The 18,046-nt window shown below is 44.9% G+C and overlaps 1 protein-coding gene across 11 annotated transcripts in view; it reads right to left on the bottom strand.

Annotated features, from left to right (window-relative positions):
• Window positions 1-18,046, bottom strand: part of Dst (dystonin) — a 196,767-nt gene that overhangs the window by 91,523 nt on the left and 87,198 nt on the right. For all 11 annotated transcript variants that reach the window (XM_029539067.1, XM_029539069.1, XM_029539066.1 and 8 more), the window contains 9 exons: window positions 17,320-17,586; window positions 15,298-15,843; window positions 14,133-14,309; window positions 8,014-8,137; window positions 5,246-5,454; window positions 4,330-4,647; window positions 3,804-3,970; window positions 2,390-2,546; window positions 1,477-1,603 (listed from right to left, as the gene is read on the bottom strand). In XM_029539067.1, the coding sequence (XP_029394927.1) occupies window positions 1,477-1,603; window positions 2,390-2,546; window positions 3,804-3,970; window positions 4,330-4,647; window positions 5,246-5,454; window positions 8,014-8,137; window positions 14,133-14,309; window positions 15,298-15,843; window positions 17,320-17,586 (2,092 nt within the window). The remainder of the gene's footprint in view (window positions 1-1,476; window positions 1,604-2,389; window positions 2,547-3,803; window positions 3,971-4,329; window positions 4,648-5,245; window positions 5,455-8,013; window positions 8,138-14,132; window positions 14,310-15,297; window positions 15,844-17,319; window positions 17,587-18,046) is intronic.

The raw sequence follows: 18,046 nt of genomic DNA, 5'->3' as shown, positions 1-18,046 counted from the left end.
TCTCTCTCTCTCTCTCTCTCTCTCTCTCTCTCTCTCTCTCTCTCACACACACACACACACACGAGTGTTTGCACAAGGCATTTTACAAGGAATGGAAAGCATCCTAGACTCTCCAAACTAATTGTTAAAAGTCAAGCAGAGAATACCAAGCAAGAGTATAGATTTTATTCCAAATATAAAGGAGATGGGAGGAACTAAGATAAATCAAAGACAATAGAATTCCTTTTCTTAAGAATAAAGATCACCTTGACGTCTCAGGAAATCTGATTAGTGCAAACATGAGGGAGCACTGTGGCATATACAATATGGACATTCCCTGAAAAGGGAGCAACAGAGTGGAAAAAAATGGCTGTTTGAGAGAAGTGCAGCTGGAACACGGGTGTCACTCACAATGGGACAGCTGGAGGCCTGGTCAGACCAGAGGACACACAATGGAGCTAGGAGGTTGGCCTTCTATCTATTCTTCAACTTAAACAAAACAAAATGAAACAAAACTCCTCCATAAAGTATCGCTTACCAAAACACTGTATTTGTATTAGGTGAACTTGGGAGCCAGCGTTTATACACAACGCTGGTCTTTGACTGAGAGGAGCAGGGTCAGCCAGGGCTGAGGCTGAGATGTGAGCATATGGGCGAACAGGCTGCAAAAGCAAACCCTTTGGGAACAATGTACAAACAAGCAGACAAAAGGCGAGCTTGCCGCATAGACATGAGCCCACACCCTTGCCTCTCCTTTACCAGGAGACCAAATCTCTTTCCTTATTACATAGTATAATGAGAAGAGACATAGCTCAAAGAGAGCTTCACTATCCCCCTTACATAACTAGAGCCAAAAGCAAACAGACTGGGACCTCTTTCAGTGTCACCTTCTCATCCTTACCTGGTTACATTTGACTTTTAGTACTTAATAAAAGCGAACACTTTGCCTGACAGATTTTGGGTGTGTGTGTGTGTGTGTATATGTATATACACATTCCTATGCTTGTGGCTGCACATGTACAGGCGTGTGCTATGCATGCGTCTGCCCCTGCATGTGGCGGCCCGGCCTGGATGCTGGCTAGCTTCCAAAATCAGTTTTCACTTTACTTTCTGACATATGCCCCCCCCCCTCGCCAAACCCAGAGGTCAAGGATTTGGTGAGTCTGGCTCGTCAGCCCGCTAGGAGGAGTTCCTGTCTCTGCCTCCCGAGGGCTGTGATTACAGCTAGGGCACGGTGCTCACTCGTGTACCAAACACGTGTGGGCCCCGGAGATTCAGACTCTCATCCTTATGCTTGCACACATGTATCTGCAGAGTCATCTCCCCAATTCCGTGACAGACTTCAGTGAGCCTTTAAAAGTCACTTGCCTGACCTCCTTTACTTTGTATTCCTGGGGTGATTATTTCTTTTTAAAAAAAATTAATTAATTTCAAATATACAAGAGGAGCATGGGAGCCCCAATTCTTATGGATTAGCCATGAAAACAAAGCGCATACCTGATTTGGCTGCGGCTATGGCCTTCGCAGGGCTGATTAATGCGCTTAGCAGGTTACATAGTGAAACACCACTGTTGTTTGCTTTGTGAATTTCTGGTGCTTTCAGACTCCACTTTTCTTGTAATTTCTTTAAACACAAAAACACATTATCTTTCAGTCTTCCGAGTCTCTTCAAAGCTGTACGTTACAATTGAACTTCTTAAGCATATTTTAAAGCAACAATGACTGCGGGCCCAGGTGACTGTTAACACTGTTGGCAGAGGAGAACAGGGCAAAGCCCATCCTGTGTTCTGCCCCCAGCCACAGTGGGAGGCAGGCTGCGTCCTGGTGCCACGGGAATGTTCTAGAATAACTGTCAACTGTAAGTCTGTAGGGCTATACCAGGCGTGGCTACATCATAAGTAACAGGACAATAAAAATAAGACACGGGTGTACAAAATTCCACCTCACGCAGAGTTTAACTACCAGCATTTCATGATTTCACTATATGATTTCAGCTACATGATTTCACTCTGAGAAAATCTGACACAATCAGCCATAAATTTTATGACTTAAGTCAGACAACAAAATACTTATACACTATTCATGCAAGCGATTCAACTAACTTGTCTCCCAGTACTGGTTAGACCTTGCACAGGAAGATAAGGATCTCTTTCTTACTCCTTGGAGAGAAGGTATAAAAAATGGAAATTAAATTGAGATTTGATAAGTAAACTTCAATAATAGGGGGGGCTAATGATACATTTTTTTTAATAAGTTGAGTTAAAAAGATTATGTAATTCCTTGATTATGTAATTTCCACAGATCTTATAGGGCATTTATGAGACCAGTTTGCTTGATTTTAGACTAAAGGACCGCACTCCCCCTTACTAACACAGGCAAGCAGAAGTTAGTACTAGGTCTGATGAGCCACCTTGGTTTCTTCCAGAGATTTTCCCAAGTCCTCTGCGCCAAGAGAAGGCTTCACAACGGGAACCTGCTTGGTTGTCTCTTTGATCCACGTCTTCAGTGACTGAGCAAGGGCTTGAAAAGCACTCAGCTGCTCCTGACAAGAACTTAGAGCGTCTTTCCTAATGAACAAAAAGCAACCAGAAGTCAAGCTGCAAAGCCAGATGCTCCAAACGGCCGATGGTCAACCAGCGGCCAATATTCCCGAATTGGGCTCAACTCTAGCAACCATTCACAATGCACAGAGCAGCTCTTGGGTACCAGGCTGATGTGTTCTTATGTGGTGAATAAAACCAGCTAATTACCTACTTGTTGATTCCTGAAGCCAAGCTCATAGAGAGAGAGAGAGGAACAGTCAGGAAATACATAACTCTCACGTAACAGGACTAATACTACATAAACTCCAGCGACCTTCACAGGTCTGTTTTATACAATGTTTAGTGCCAGCAGGCAAAGAGTCAGGAAATACATGTATGTGCTGCTGACTAAGGAGAACATAGGTCATGTTGAAGGATGTCTTAACTTGGCACTTTGGAAAGATGACATTTCTATGAGAAGTAGCCCGGCGACTGGAGCTTTAACAGGTGCTTACCCACCCCAACACATAAGAAGCTCCATTTTAAAACCCACGGGCCTTTCTTTATACCAAGCATAGGCCCTATGAAGACCGTTACACTTGACGTGTGAATGGCTTCTGTGTACAGGTGACCTATGTGCTGGAGATAAGGATGTAGTTCAGCTGGACAAACTACTGATGACCACATGGTGTTAATGATTTAATAGTCTACATATTACCTGGATTTAAAATTGGAATGGACAACTTAGATTATGCAAGACAGCCAAGAACACATCTCCTGAGACGGGTTCAGAAAGAGAACCCAGAAGTTTTAGGTAGAGAATTCTAAGGAAATATAACTAGATGAAAGATAAATAAGCATGCTAAAACATCATTTGGGGGCTCTTTCACTCATAAAAATCAGACGTGTGTTCTAAACATGATACAGAAAAAAAGTGAAGGCACAGAATAGAATCACACTGAGTCAAAGGTCAAAACTGGGCCACTGCCTTATTCTTTGTGAATTGGTAGCTTTTACATAAGCAGCGGTTTCCGTTTCCCACCTTGGTATTTTAGCCAATAGTAAAATAATGTTTTTGTTGTTGTGTTTTGCTTTTAAAGATGGTCTTACTGCAGTCCAGAGTAGGGCCTCAAACTTGCTGTAATCCCCCTTCAGCCTCCTGATTATATTTAATGCACAGATCCACCAACAGTCTGAGACTCCACAGTTTGGGAACCACCTCAGTCATGGACTTACATAAATATAGGCACCCAGCTGCCGAGTACAGAATAGGAGTAAACACGCTGTCATAGAGAGACTTACTTTTCTTGGATAGTATCCTCCATTTCTTTGAATTTCTTTGACAAGTTATTAGTTTTCTCAAACACCAGAGCTTTGTCCCCTGGTAAGCCATGGCTGGAGATCTCTTTCAGGAGGCTGTGCAAAGCTTCGAGATCTTTCCTGTGTTCTAAGAATTTAGCAGTTGATTCCTGCAAAGCATTTCCATCAGTCAGGATAAACATCGCCAGATCTTAAGAGTCACAAGCCCACCAGCATGTTCTGCATGCAAGCACAAGAGCTCAGGCATCCACCACCTAGCACTTCATAGGCTATGAGTGTACAGGAGGATACAGGGACTTTACACTCTGTGCTTTTTGCATCTCTGCCGATTTAGCATGTTCAAGGATAGTTGTAACAGCTAGAATACGTGTGGTAAATGGCTTGTTTCTGTTCAACAGGGAAATGCTTCATGGAGCGACAAATACCAGTAGCTAAGGTTGTCGATAAAATGCATGAGCTTGTCTTAACCAGTCAACGTGTGGCATTGTGACCACTAAGGAGTACACACCTGCATATGCTGAGACAGCTCCGGAACATCCTTCCCTGGCATGTCCACCTCAGTGAGCGCCTGGCTCTGTGTCTCTAGAAACGTCTGGAGCTTTTCTGAGAGCTTTTCAAACTGCTCTACTTTGGCCTTTAGCTCCACCATCTTGGCAAGCTTTTCCTTGTGTTTCTGACTTGCTTCAGAAAAGCGAGCAGACAGGTCCTTCATTTTGGCTTGCAGCGAGGAGGCCGTGGACGGGTCTGTCGTCTCTATAAATGCCTTCACCTTTTCGTTCATGGCATTTATGCTGCTTTGACGACCCAAAATATCCTGCTCCAGCATCTGAAATACAGCAATTGCGGCATATATATCCTAACGACAACTACAAATAAAGCCGCCAAGTTTTGAAAAAGATCCTTCAGAGCAACGTTAGCTTGGATAATCCATGACTAAAATGCCTAGCAGTTGGAAATGAGTGACATGTGTGGGTTTTCTCTCGAGGAAGCCAATCCCAAAGCTCTTCATGGGGAGTGTGGAGAACAGCTGGATAGCTGGCTGGTTGAAAAGGGCAGGGGCTTATTGCCACCGGGCAACCCCTTGGAATCTAAGGCAGCCTGGGGATTAGCCATGTTCTTAATTTTTAAAAGGCTTGGCATCAGCAAGATTGATGTAAGGAACCCCATGAGCAGCTGCCTAAGCAGTGATAAACAAGATTAGATACAATGTAGCTTTAAACTCTCCTTAATGAATAATGACAAGTCTATAAAACCCTTTCCAGCCACTGTCAAAAAAATTTACATATTCATTTGTACAAGCACTGCTGGCTCCTCTGCTACATTCAGAAGCATCCCTCTTTGTCTTTAAGCCTACCTACTCCTGAAGATAGACAACTTGTTCTCAAGTGCAAGTGGAAATGTTCCCATTAGCAAAGGTCACTCACCGTGTTTTTACTGATGAGGTCCTGGAGCGCTGTGGAGTTTAAAGGCACTTGACCTGGCTTGACCAGCGAGCTCTCCACACTTCCCATCCAGTCCAGCATCTCATCCAGTCCGTCCTGTACACTCAGTGAGCGGGTCAGCGTGATCTGAAGCTTTTCATTCCGCTCATTCACAGACTTGGACAGATCATCGTATCTCCCGACAATGTCATCTACTCCAGAGAGGGGAACAGGAAGCACAGAGTTCTACTTGCCCGATTCTTTTTCAAATGCATTTTACAATGAACAAATTAAGTCTCCACAGAAAAAAAAGCGTAGATGATACATTTTAGGTCAGGCGTAACTTTTATAAAGACAGGAATTGGGTGGATAATAAAATAGTTTTAAAAAAAAATTGCAGGCCTGTCATCTGGTTCGGTAAAGATTTTTAGATGCATACACATTTGGAGTGCCCCAGAGAGATGAAGAAAGGTCTAAACGGTGGGTCACTGCAGTCACTACTGTGTCTCAGCCTGATCTGTCAACACTTATTGATAACTGCCAGGGGTGGGGAGTGACAGTCTCAGACACACTCTCAGGAGGCAATTCCGTCACATGACAGTCATGGTCAGCTTCTGTCATCATCAGAGAGAGACTTCAAATGCACAGTAGTAAGAAGATGCAAATGTATCAGGAAAACAGGATGGCAACGGCATAAATCCACTCAAAGCTATGGTCAGGATTCACTTACAAGTTCACTAGTAGACAGAGGGGAAAATGAGTTTGACAGAACCCTCTCTCTCCTGTGATATAACTTTTCTTTCAATGCTAAAGATTTAAGATGAAAAAAAAAATATCCATGGCATGTCTAAAGACTGCTGCTATTACATTTCTGCCTCTCTTTGGAAGACAACTTGTTTTCTATCATGATTTAAAAAAAAAACAAAAACAAAAACAAAAACCTTTTATTATACAAAGACCCAGAAAAGCACCTAAGTTATTTCTGAAGGTTTAGCAGAACACAACATTGAGCACAACCCGAGTCGTTACAACTCCTTACTCGAGTCCCCTTACAGGCTTGTGCTTGGTCTAAGGCACGTGACTCGAGAGCAAAATGATTTAAGTTGTTGCTTAACAGTTTCTCGCTGAACTGGAAAGTTTATGTGACCGAGACAGTCATGGCCCTTTGGCTAACTACAAGAAGCCCACGAACAAGAAAGCTGCACGGAGAGAGAAACTGCTTTTCATATGCACCAGGAGGCTAAGGCTACAAGCAGAGGAAGTGAGTCTCAGATCCAGGAATGACCACTAACTCAAGAGGCTGCCTTAAGTCACAGCTTGTGATAGGCGGTCGAGCTGTTTCTCCCTAGGGGGTACTGCTTACGTATCATATGATGAGAGTTATTGGTGACCTGCTTCACCATGATATAAGGTTTACCATGCCAAAACAATAAACCATGTTCACGTCGACTTCTCACACTATACCCATGTATTTAGGTCTAAGGCCTAACATGGTGGTATTTGAAGATGAGGGGTTTGGAATCATGGTGTGTGTGTGTGTGTGTGTGTGTATTTTTAAAACATATATATATATATATATATATATATATATATATATATATGCATGTGTGTGTGTGTATTTTGATCAGTTCCTTGTATAAAATTTTAATCATTTGAAATTTTCTGAGCAATAAAAATTACTAGAAAAATCTCTGTTGTAGTATTTGTCTCTTGGCCCCAGTTCCTAATGCAGAGTTCTTAAGTATTTTAGCAATTCCTTCATCAGTTCAAGGCTAGCCTGGGATACAGGCAAGCTCTTGTTGTTTTTTTTTTTTTTTTTTAAATCAACAAACAATCCAAAAAATGTGTTTTTAGAAGTTATTGTTTTTCTTAGAAATAAACACAAGATCTTATGGAAATGCCTCTGTATCCTACACTGTTTCACACATTCCTACCCAATGCTGCCAGAGAGAAGCTTTATGTCATTGCTGTAACCCATGAAATAATGAACATTTAACAGCAGGAAAGGTCAAATGTGGCAGCTCAGGCCTGAAGTCTAGCTTCCAGAGGCTAATGTGGAAGGATTGCCGTGAGGTCAAGGCCAGCCAGGGGTCCACAGTTACAGAGGCTAATGTGGAAGGATTGCCAGGAGTTTAAGGCCAGCGGGGGGGGGGGTGTTCTACAGTTACTCTCAGGCCAACTGGGCTAACAAGGAAGATCTCATTTTAAAAGTGATGAAAAAACAAAGAGGGAAAAAAAAAGAAAACATCAAAAGGCCAGAAACATAATGAGGACAGTCTTTCTCCTCCATGTCTCCAGGCTCAGGCTCCTGTTCCAGTGATGGCTTCCATGTGGGCTTTAAGATGATATATCAAAACAGAAGAATAAAAAACCTTAAGGGCCAGCACGCACACACTCTTCATATGCCTTAAAATTTATAGTTTTGTGGTTTATAATTATATATTATAATGTGATAAAATGCACATGTAATTTATAAATACACGTGCCTTGAAATTACTTATTGATCATGGTCACGATCAAGAATGCTTGTGTGTCTCTAAGAATGAAGAAGAATTACGGAGTGGCTTTCTATTCACAGAAGATTTCTACTAAGATTTTAACTCGGCTCTATTTGGGGGAACCATAAGAACAGTCATCTGGAAGATGTTTTTCATTTCATACACATGGGCAGAGCTCATGAACCAAATGACTTACATCTGTGAACATGTCTCCCTTATCCATAAGACACCCCTAGTTACCCCTGAGACAGGAAACAAGAGCTAAGACCTCACCAAGCGTCTTCTGGATGTCATTCTTGGCAGGAAGCAGCGAGCCCTTGGCATCCAAGAGTACCTCTGCGGTTTTCTTCAGCTTCTCTACAGCAACCTGCTGACTTGATATCTGCCCTTGCAAAGCCTGTGGGGTTAAGTGGTTTTCAATTAGATTCAGGACTAACATGAAAATGATGATCTAAATTGGATAGAATAAACTATATAATACATAGACTTTCATTGTCAAGTTTATTCTGGACTTCAGGGAAAGCAAGGAGAACATATTAATCAACCAATCCAGATGGTGAGCCACGGCACACAATGAGGTGTTCTTAATAATCTTCCACTTTCAACTTCTAACCTCATTACTCCATGTGCTCCCCTAATTTCTACGCTGATGCTTTGTACAATCCCCCTACTCACAGGTCCCGAATCTCAGCAGCAGCAGCAACAACAGAACTAAGACACCGAGAACCCCCAGGACTGTTTCTCACTCTAGGTCCTTGACTTCATGTTGTATCATCTGAATTTGTGTAATTCGGTATGTTATTGAGCATCTAAGAATTCAAAAAGTGTTGCTATATTCTTGGATAAAACAGCTGCAAAGCTTACAGGAAGGGCTACGCTCTATAGGTAAGAGGAGATGCTAGAGGAAGATCAGTGGGAAAGTGAGGGCCAGTCAGTGATGAGGCTGCTGGGCCCTGAATAAACTGTGGAAATGAAAAAAGCAGAATATTCCTCCATAGGGTAAACAGAAGGCAAAGAAATAGCCTGGGGAGAAAGAGAGGGAGAGAGGAAGAGGGAGGGGAGAGGGAGGGGAGGGGGAGGGAGGAGAGACTAAGAGGAAAGAATACATAGGTAGGTGTGCGAAGGCCTCGGATGGTAGGCTTAGGGCTTGACATTTTTTCCCGGTAGTGATGGGGAATTACCAAAGGCTTTGAAGAAAGTGCTAAGTAAGGGCATATAGCAATGCAGGGAAAACCAGAAGAAATGAGCCAAGAAGCAACGTGCTCAATTGAGCATAACTTAAGTCAGAACTAGGCAGCTGGGACTTTACCAAAGACTGAGGCCATTTCTTGTACTCAGATTGCCTGGACCACAAAGTACAGTACAGTACAGGGCTGCGAAGAGTCAGGACGTCTTGGTCATATTATCTAAAGCCATAATATCTAACACAGGGTGTAAGATATTACAAATACAACTGTAAAATCAAGAAAATACAAGAAAATACAAGAAAAATCAAATGAAGTGAAATGTTTAATTCCCCAGCTGCGTTAGCCATGCTTCCACAGTGACTATGACTAGGCTGTGGGGCGGAGCCCATGAAAGAATGGCCAGTCATCACAGAGGACAGGAACCCAGGGTGTGAGGGGACAAGAGGGGAGAAAGGGGCTGGGTTCTGTTCGGCTCAGGTTAACTACCAAAGTCTATAAACTCGGGTGAGATCACATTTCAGAGTGGAGAAGACCTGTGTCTTGGGATTCTGTGGCCTCAGAACAGCATACAGGAAGAAAGAAGCAAGCTGGCGACACGGGAATGGGACTATACAAACGGAGCAGAGTAGAGAGCATTGCAGAGATAAGAGGAACCACACAGCAGGCGGTGCAGCAGCACCAGACGAGGACAAGCAGAAGGGACAGAAGATGTTCATGGGTTCTGACGGGGAGACAGAAATCATGTGGCCAAAGAAGTAAAAAGAGCCCAGAAGAATTCTATAAGCAAAGCTGAGAGAGGGGGAAGGAGACACGAGTGAGCGTGAGAGGTGACTCACACTGATGATACAACCAAGGGTAGCAAGACTCTGGAGAGAGGTTCCTACAGCTCTCTGGACGAACAGATGCAGTCTACACAGGGAGTGAGGTAAGAAGAGGATTGGAGCCTGCGGTCCCTAACACCCAGATGGCTCTCTGCCCATGTAGGCTGTCCTGCTTCAGGGGATCCACAACGGCCTCAGGTTCACAGAGGTAGCACAGCTTTCCTCTAATGTTGCACTCATATCTCAAAGACTCAAAATGTCAGGGGGCCGGGGAGATGGCTCAGTGGAGAAAGTGCATGCTACAAGCATGAAGGACAGAGGGCTCTGGTCCCCAGAGCACACGTTAAGACTGAGTGGTTATGATGACACTTCTGGGATCCTAGCATTTGCAGAGCCTAACCCTAACCCCAACCCTAACCCTAGCCTTGGTCTCCTTGGCTGCAGCAGGAGAGAGTCTCTACAGCAATGAGCTCCTACTCATTGCATGGAAGTTTCCTGACTTTTCACCATCCTGAAGGTGCCCATCATCAGGCAGTGTGATTTAGAGCTGGTTTCAAACCCAGGCCTCTACACTGGGCTCAGATGCCCATCTTCTGTAACTGTTAGGAGGCTAAAGCCTGAGCCTCTGCCTCCCAGCTCTAGGACTGCAGGTGTGTGCCACCACTTCCAGCTCCGCTTCCAGCTTAGTAACTGTGGAACAATTTAATAAAAAGAAAAAAGGGGATGGAGAGATGGCTCAGCGGGTAAGAACACTGACTGCTCTTCTAAAAGGTCCTGAGTTCAAATCCCAGCAACCACATGGTGGCTCACAACCATCTGTAATGGGATCTGATGCCCTCTTCTGGTGTGTCTGAAGACAATTACCTATAGTAATAGATTAAAAAAAAAAAAAAAAAAAAAAAGGAAGGAAGAATATAAAGATCACAGTGGTTTGGATGAAGATGGCCCCCACAGGCCTACAGGGAGTGGCACTACTAGGATGTGTGGTCATATTGGAGTAGGTAGGGTCTTACTGGAGGAAATGTGACACCAGGGGGTGGGCTTGGAGGTTTCAAAAGCTCCAGCCAGGCCCAGTGTCACACTCTCTTCGTGCTGCCTTCAGATGCGATCCAGATGTAGAACTCTCAGCTCCTTCTCCAGCACTGTGTCTGCCTGCACGCCAGCACACTTCTTGCCATGACAGTAATGGATTAAACCTCTGACCTACAAGCCAGCCCTTTCCTTTATAAGAGTTGCTGTGGTCACAGTGTCTCTTCCCAGCAGTGGAAACCCTAAGACAAAGACTACCTAATCTTCACAAAGTTTAACCTTACTACATACAAAGATCATCTCCCAGGGTGCCATTAATCTGAGATTTAGTCTTCCGGTACACAATGGCCATTCTCCGAGCCTTTGCATCAAGAACTCTATGCAGCACTTACCAAGTAAGCATTTCTAGTCCAATATCCATCCCTGTATCCATTTAACTAAGCTACAGGGTTCATAGAGGTTTTCCTCTGTTGTTTGCTCAACTTCCTAAAACTTCACGTGCAGCATATTTACACAGATCAAACCCGAAATGTTCAACTTTATTTCCCTGTAGCTAAAATATTTTACTTCCTAATAAATGTTAGTCGATCTTAACAACTATTTTAAACTACTGCCATTTCTCAGCAAAATCAGGGCCTTAGATGTCACGGTCCCTCCTCTGACGTCTTCATACATTCTGGCCTTAATATGTAACTAAGGGGAAGTAAACAACTAAGATAGGTCTGCACTCAGACGTGAGGAAGAGGAAAAGGGAACAAAAGTAATAAATTATTAATAAATCAGTAATATTCTCCCCTGCCACTTCTACAGCCCTGCAGAGAACGAAGATGGCCCTCTCTGACTCCGCAGGGCAGGGATGTGGAGAGATGTCCTGGAGACATCTGTGCCTTTCCTTTAGCCCACAAGGCCACTGAAACAATGGGCCCCCAAGAATTGCAATCTACCCAGAAATCTCATGCTGGGAGAAGAGAAAGGCTAGGTTCTCGTGCCAGCCCAGGGGTCAGCTTGTCTCTAAGAAGGATATTTCATACAGTTCCCACAACCTGTCAGAGCACCTTGTCTGAGTCTGAAGCTAAGACAGGGATGGGCCAGCGATGAGCGAGATTGCACCCTAACCAGGAATGCATCGCTCTTGCTTCCCACTTAAGCCTCAGGTCACGACCCCAAAGACGGGGTCTTTCTTTCCCTCCTCAGTGGGGACACACTGAGCACACCTCTTCTCTCTTCTTCATCCCTTGGTTCTATAACTGGCCTGAGGGTGGTGGCCAAGCCTAGCTTGATAGCCCCTTGATAGGGATCAGGCACTGACCATGGCAATTCAAGTACCCTCGCCCGCTAAAAGAAACCATCTCCAGATGAATGAACTTCTAAACTTCAGTTTTCAGTTAACCATACTGAGTAAGAATATTATAGTGTTTTTAAAATTATCTATCCTTGCTTTAAATTCTTTTAAATTATGTTTTGGATCTAGGGGGACCCTTGGATCTCACTGAGAAGGGGGAATAGAAGAGACATGGGGGATGGATGGATGGAGGGAGGGGACTGGGTGGGGGAGGTGGTAGGGATGGGAACGGGAGGGATCAGGTGTGGGAAGAACAGAATAGAGAGAGAGAAAACTGGAATCAGGGATGGGGTGGGGAGGGGGTGGGGTTGGGGGTCTGGGATAAGCTAGAAATCTAGGACAAAGGAAACTCCCAGGGATCTCTGAGGGGGACCCTATCTAAGACTCCTAGCAATGAGGGATATGGAACCTGAAACAGCCACCCCTGTATGTAGGTTAAGACTTCCAGTGAAGGGATCAGACACCAACCCAGCCACAAAAAACGTTGACCCACAATCTGTCCTGGCCACAAGATGTGTAGGAGTAAAGATGGAGCAGAAATTGAGGAAATGGCCAACCAATGACTGGCCCAGCCCATGCCATGAGAGAGAGCCCACCTGTGACACTATTCATGATACTCTGCTACACTTGCTGACTAGAGCCTAGCATAACTGTCCTCTGAAAGGCCTCACCCAGCAGCTGATGGAAACAGATGCAGACACACCCACAGCCACACCTTAACCTTGTGGAAGAGGGGGAAGGAGAGATCCAAAGAGCCAGAGGGACCAAGGAGACCACAAGAAAACCTACAGAATCAACTAACCTGGGCCCATAGGGACCCACAGAGCCTGAACCACCAACCAGAGAGCCTGCATGAGATGGACCTAGGCCCTCTGCACATCTGTAACAGCTGTACAGCTGGGTCTTCACGTGGGACTCCTAAATCAGGAGCAGGGGCTGTCTCTGACTCTGTCGCCTGCCTTTGGACCCCTTTCCCCTAATTGGGCTGCTGTGTCCAGCCTCAAATAGTCTTACTGCAACCTGATATGCCAGGGCTGGTTGATACCCATGGAAGGCCTTCCCTTTTCTAAGGAGAAAGGGAGGAGGGGTGGGCATAGGGGGAGGTGCGGGGGAGGAGAGAGGAAGGGGAAGCTGCAATTGGGATGTAAACTAAATAAATTAATTAGTTAATAAAGTAGAATAGAGAGTAATTTGACAGTTTGTCTCACCAAGAGTTTGTCCATCACACATTTCTGGAAAGGTAGGAAGACATTCTGTGGTAAGGCAGTAACTGAAGTTTGCATCTCTATACATCGTGAAGGAACACAAGAGGAACCCTAATACTGACTCGGAGACACTCTGAACATGATGGTAACATTCCTCCACACGTCCTTTCTTGAACAGATACAATACACACTGTGCACTTTGGGCCGGGTGACCCTCTAGATCAGTGTCCTCAACTTTCCTAATGCTGCGACCCTTTAATACAGTTCCTCATGTTGTGACGGCCCCTCCCCCCAGCCACAAATTATTTTCCCTGCTCATTTGTAACTTGCTACTGATGGGAATCATAACGTAAATATCTAACATACAGATAGTCTTAGGTGACACCTATGAAAGGGGTTGCTCGAACCCTCAAAGGGATTTGCTATCCACAGGCTAAGAGAACCTAGATACTAGGAATACAGCACTGAACAAGACGGGCACAAACACCTGCCTTCACGGAGATTAATTCTAATGGAAAAGTGAGGAAAGTTACCAAGTATAACAGTAAGTAAGTGGGCTGGGCTTTGTTGGAGGTAGGAGGCGGGTGCAGTGGATTATAGGCAATAATGGCAATGTCAGTCCAGTTCGGTAACAGTGGGACAAACATTCCGGAGCACTTAGTCACGTTGGAACCCTCTGGTGGGACAGAATACTCTCCACAGGTTTCCTGGGCCTAGAGCAGAACTATCACACGTGCGTGGAGAACAGAATTCTTTTGATAGGATGGCTCAGTGGTTGCTTCTCTTCCCCTCCCTCCTCCTTCTTTACCTTAGTCTCTTCTAGCTGCCTTTGCAGATTTTTGGGGTCCAAAGCAATGGGCTCCAGCAAATGTTTGCTGGCTTTGGCCTCACAGGCCTGGAGCCCGGAGAGAAGTCCACAGGAAACATCTTCATAGTGTTGGTATTTATCCACCAGGTCTTTGAGGTGATTCCCAAGAACACCGCACTACAAATCAAAGAAGAGAAGGAGAGAGGCTGAGGCCCACCGTCTTCTCATGCCTGACAAGATCTCAAGATGGATGAGCTGTGTAACTCTGGTGGGGGGGGGGCAGACTTCAACCAGCATCGAGGTTCTTCCCCTTCACGTGGAGAAGTCCAAAGGTAACCATGAAAACGAGGAAACAGTTCTAGACTTACAATAATTAAACAACATTATTGCTGTCACCGGACTAGGCAAACTTTCAGACAATCCACGTAGAAATGTGATGAGAACCCTTTAAGGTGCTTCATAAGTCATCTCTACATGTTGCATAGGATTGACACAATTAGGTCAAATAATCTACATTACCACGAAGCAAAACCTAAACCTCAGAGGCACTCGCCTGATCATTTATGCAATGTGTTACGTCTGAACAGCCTTGTTACAATCTGGGAAATACGTTCTTGGGTCGTCTCCCTCCCCACTGTGAGTCAGGATTTTGCTATGTAGCCCAGGCTGACCCAAATTTACACTCCTTCTCCCTCAGGTTTTGGAGTACACACCTCTACACACAGCTTGCAGGTTGTTTTTTTTTTTTTTTTTTTTTTTTTTGCAAGACTCTTAATTTTCCAAGGCAATAAAGGAAGCAGCATAGAATATTAGTCATTAATAATGAAAATATATTGATCAAATACAACTGCAGAACAGTCCTGTAATACTTGAAGGGAATTATCCTACGTGAATGGCAATAACCAGTAATTGAGCCCCCCTTAGTTCATAAGCGACATCTGGTGGTCAAATCTAGTACTACAAAATTTGAGAGACTAACTTCAGAGACCTTTAAGAGACATTTTCCAGACGTAAAGGACATGAATAAAACTACCACTTTTCCATGCCAATATTTATGTTTTCTATTTTTTTTGCTTCTAAATCCAAAGCAAAAGTGAAGAGGACATGTAGAAAGGTTTATCACAGACTGACGTCCATTTAAAAAATAAAAGTAAAATAAACTTACCTTAGAGTAGAGAGACCTGAAGCGGTCTGTAGCCTGGTCCAGTTTGGTCTGAACTTCTCTGTGGGTTGCGGAAGTCTCGATGCTGTCCTTGCCGATCCTGTCATCGTCTCTCCTGCTACAAGATTTGGCAGCTTCTATCACCCGGTTTCCGGAAATGGTGATGTACCTCAAGTCGCCTTTGTGAGAAATGACGTCTTCTGAGAAGCTCTTCTGCCTCGTCAGCTTGTCCATAAGCCCGCTGAGGTCGTCCGCACCCGCCTCCAGGTTCTCCAGCTCTTGCTCTGACTGCTGTAGCCAATGCTCAAACTCGCTGTAGTCGGTGTCAAACTTCTCCAGCTCCTCCTGCAGGGAGTGCGTCAGCTTCACCTTCTTCTCGCACTCGGCCAGCACGGTCTCGTAATGCGCCTTCAGCTCCTGCACGTTCTTCTGCAGCTTCTCCTTCTCCTCGGGAGTCAGATAGCGGCCCTGTTTCTCGAGCAGCACCTGGGCCGACTGCGTGGCTAGCAGGACCGCCTGGTGCTGAGCCGTGATCTTTTCGTGCTGGGCCTGAGTAGAAACAAGCCAATCACAACTTTGTTGCTGCTGGGAACACCCTCGGGAGGTGACCAGGTTTCTAGGACCCAACCTGCTTCTCAATGCCCTTTTCAAACCACCGCATCTATAACCCTCCTGTTGGATAGTTTAAAGACAGTTGAACAAGAGCGAAACAAGAACAGTATGAGAGACGTCCAGCAGGTTAAGGAGCAGATGTGAGGGAGAGTGGTGGAGACATCTGGCTCCACTGGGTCTCAGGTTTGTAGTGAACATGAGGTGGTGACCTCAACTGTGTTGCAGGTTTGCTTTAAGGCTTGTCCTAGCTCACATGCAAAGAATTCCTCCAGAACCTGGCAGAGGTTCGAGCCCACTGAGGCAGGAAAGCAGAGGGCTCTGTGGAAGTGAAGAGGTTGACAAGTCAGAGGCAAGCAGAACCAGTCACCGATGGCCCCACTTTCTGGATTCTGTGGAAGCCTCTCAAGGAGAGTCACCAAGCACCAAGAACCAGGCACAGAGACAAGAGCCATTAACTCTGGGACACTTTAAAACCATTACTCCAAAACTGCCTTTGCTCCCACAGGTGTGTCAGGGACTGCCTCCACTGCTTCTGTGCCCTGGTCTTCCCTTCTCTACAACAGCTATGCCCCCTTCGAGGGCGTAGCTTCGAGCTTAGGGCTGCACAGCAAGCCAGTCTATGAACATGCAGTATGGATCTGCACAGTGACTGAAGCCAAACTCTAGCTTTACTACACGTGGAACCTGAGCAAGCTACATCCTGTATGTAAGTTGCAAATGTCTTATATGATGGGAACTTAAAACCTCAGAGTAGCCAGGAAGACTGAGAAACTGAGGAGGTGTGCCGGGCCATGGCCCCAGCTCTGGGGAGATCAATGATCAGCCCTCTTCATTTCTTTCTTTTTAAAAAATGTATGCATATATGTCTGTTCTGGATGACCTTGGAGGCCAGCTGGAATTCCAGGCAGCTGTGAGCCACATTGTGATGCACTCGGAACTGCACTTGGATCCTCTTGGAGAGCAGAAAGCTTTCTTAAACCACTGAGCCGGCTCTCCAGCCCTCTTGTGTTTCTGAAACAGGGCTTCAGCTATGCACAGAAACTGAATCTAATGACTTACTTCCTACTGTTTTTATTTGCTAAGAACGTTCTTGGTAGCTGGGCGTGGTGGCACACGCCTTTAATCCCAGCACTTGGGAGGCAGAGGAGACGGATTTCTGAGTTGAGGCCAGCCTTATACAAAGTGAGTTCTAGGACAGCCAGAGCTATACAGAGAAACCCTGTCTCGAAAAACAAAACAAAACCAAAAAACCAAACCAACCAAACAAACAAACAAAAAAGAACATCCTTGGTAGTTTATATTTGACATAACGCTGGGGTAGGGAAAATCTTTGTATAGTCTTGTATAAAGCGGTCTGACTCTTTCCCATCCTTCCACATGGAGTCTGACGGATTCACCGTTCAAACAGCTCACCTTGACTTTCTCATACTGCTGGTTCAGATTCCCCTCGGTGGCCTCACCATGCCCTTCAGCATCTGTCTCCAGCAGGTTACCATTGACTTCATCCTCTTCGCCAGCTCCTGACTTGCTACCACCTTCATGCAAATGGGTTCCGTTCTGCTCCATGGGTTGTGTGTGCTTCGTCAACGCCCCTTCGGAGTCTTCCTCAACATTTGACAGCCAGTTCAAAAGGTTTTCTATCTTGGTTTTGCTCTCTTCCAGCTGCCTCACAGCTGCAACCTGGGTAGGGAAGGTTTATAAGTATTACAGATGCAGCCTAGGCATAGCTCACATTATCATCTGTCTGTCTATCTAAATAAATAAAATTATATATTCTATATCACACATAATTATATTTAATTATATTATATACTTAGGAATACATATATTCCTAAATTATAATAACTAACACATAGTAGAAACATATGGGAATTAAGAATTAAACCTTATAGCCACAAGCAGTTACTCTAGGTCTATGCTGCCTTCAAGCGTGCATTTTGAAAATTTTAACTATAGTTGACTGAGTTTCCCATGCATTTCACACATCCAGAATCTCTTAACCAGCTTCTACTTAAGGAATGACTAAGCCAATTCTTCCTATCCTTATATTGGGCAATTATGTACCCAGAGTCCCGTATTTTTGTCCTTGGTGCTAAGCACGGCTCACCACCACCTGACACGCACAATAAAAGCAAGCAGC

Source organism: Mus pahari, chromosome 5 (genome assembly GCF_900095145.1).
Source record: "Mus pahari chromosome 5, PAHARI_EIJ_v1.1, whole genome shotgun sequence".
Classification (NCBI taxonomy): Eukaryota; Metazoa; Chordata; class Mammalia; order Rodentia; family Muridae; genus Mus; species Mus pahari.
This window is presented reverse-complemented; position numbering and strand designations above follow the sequence as displayed.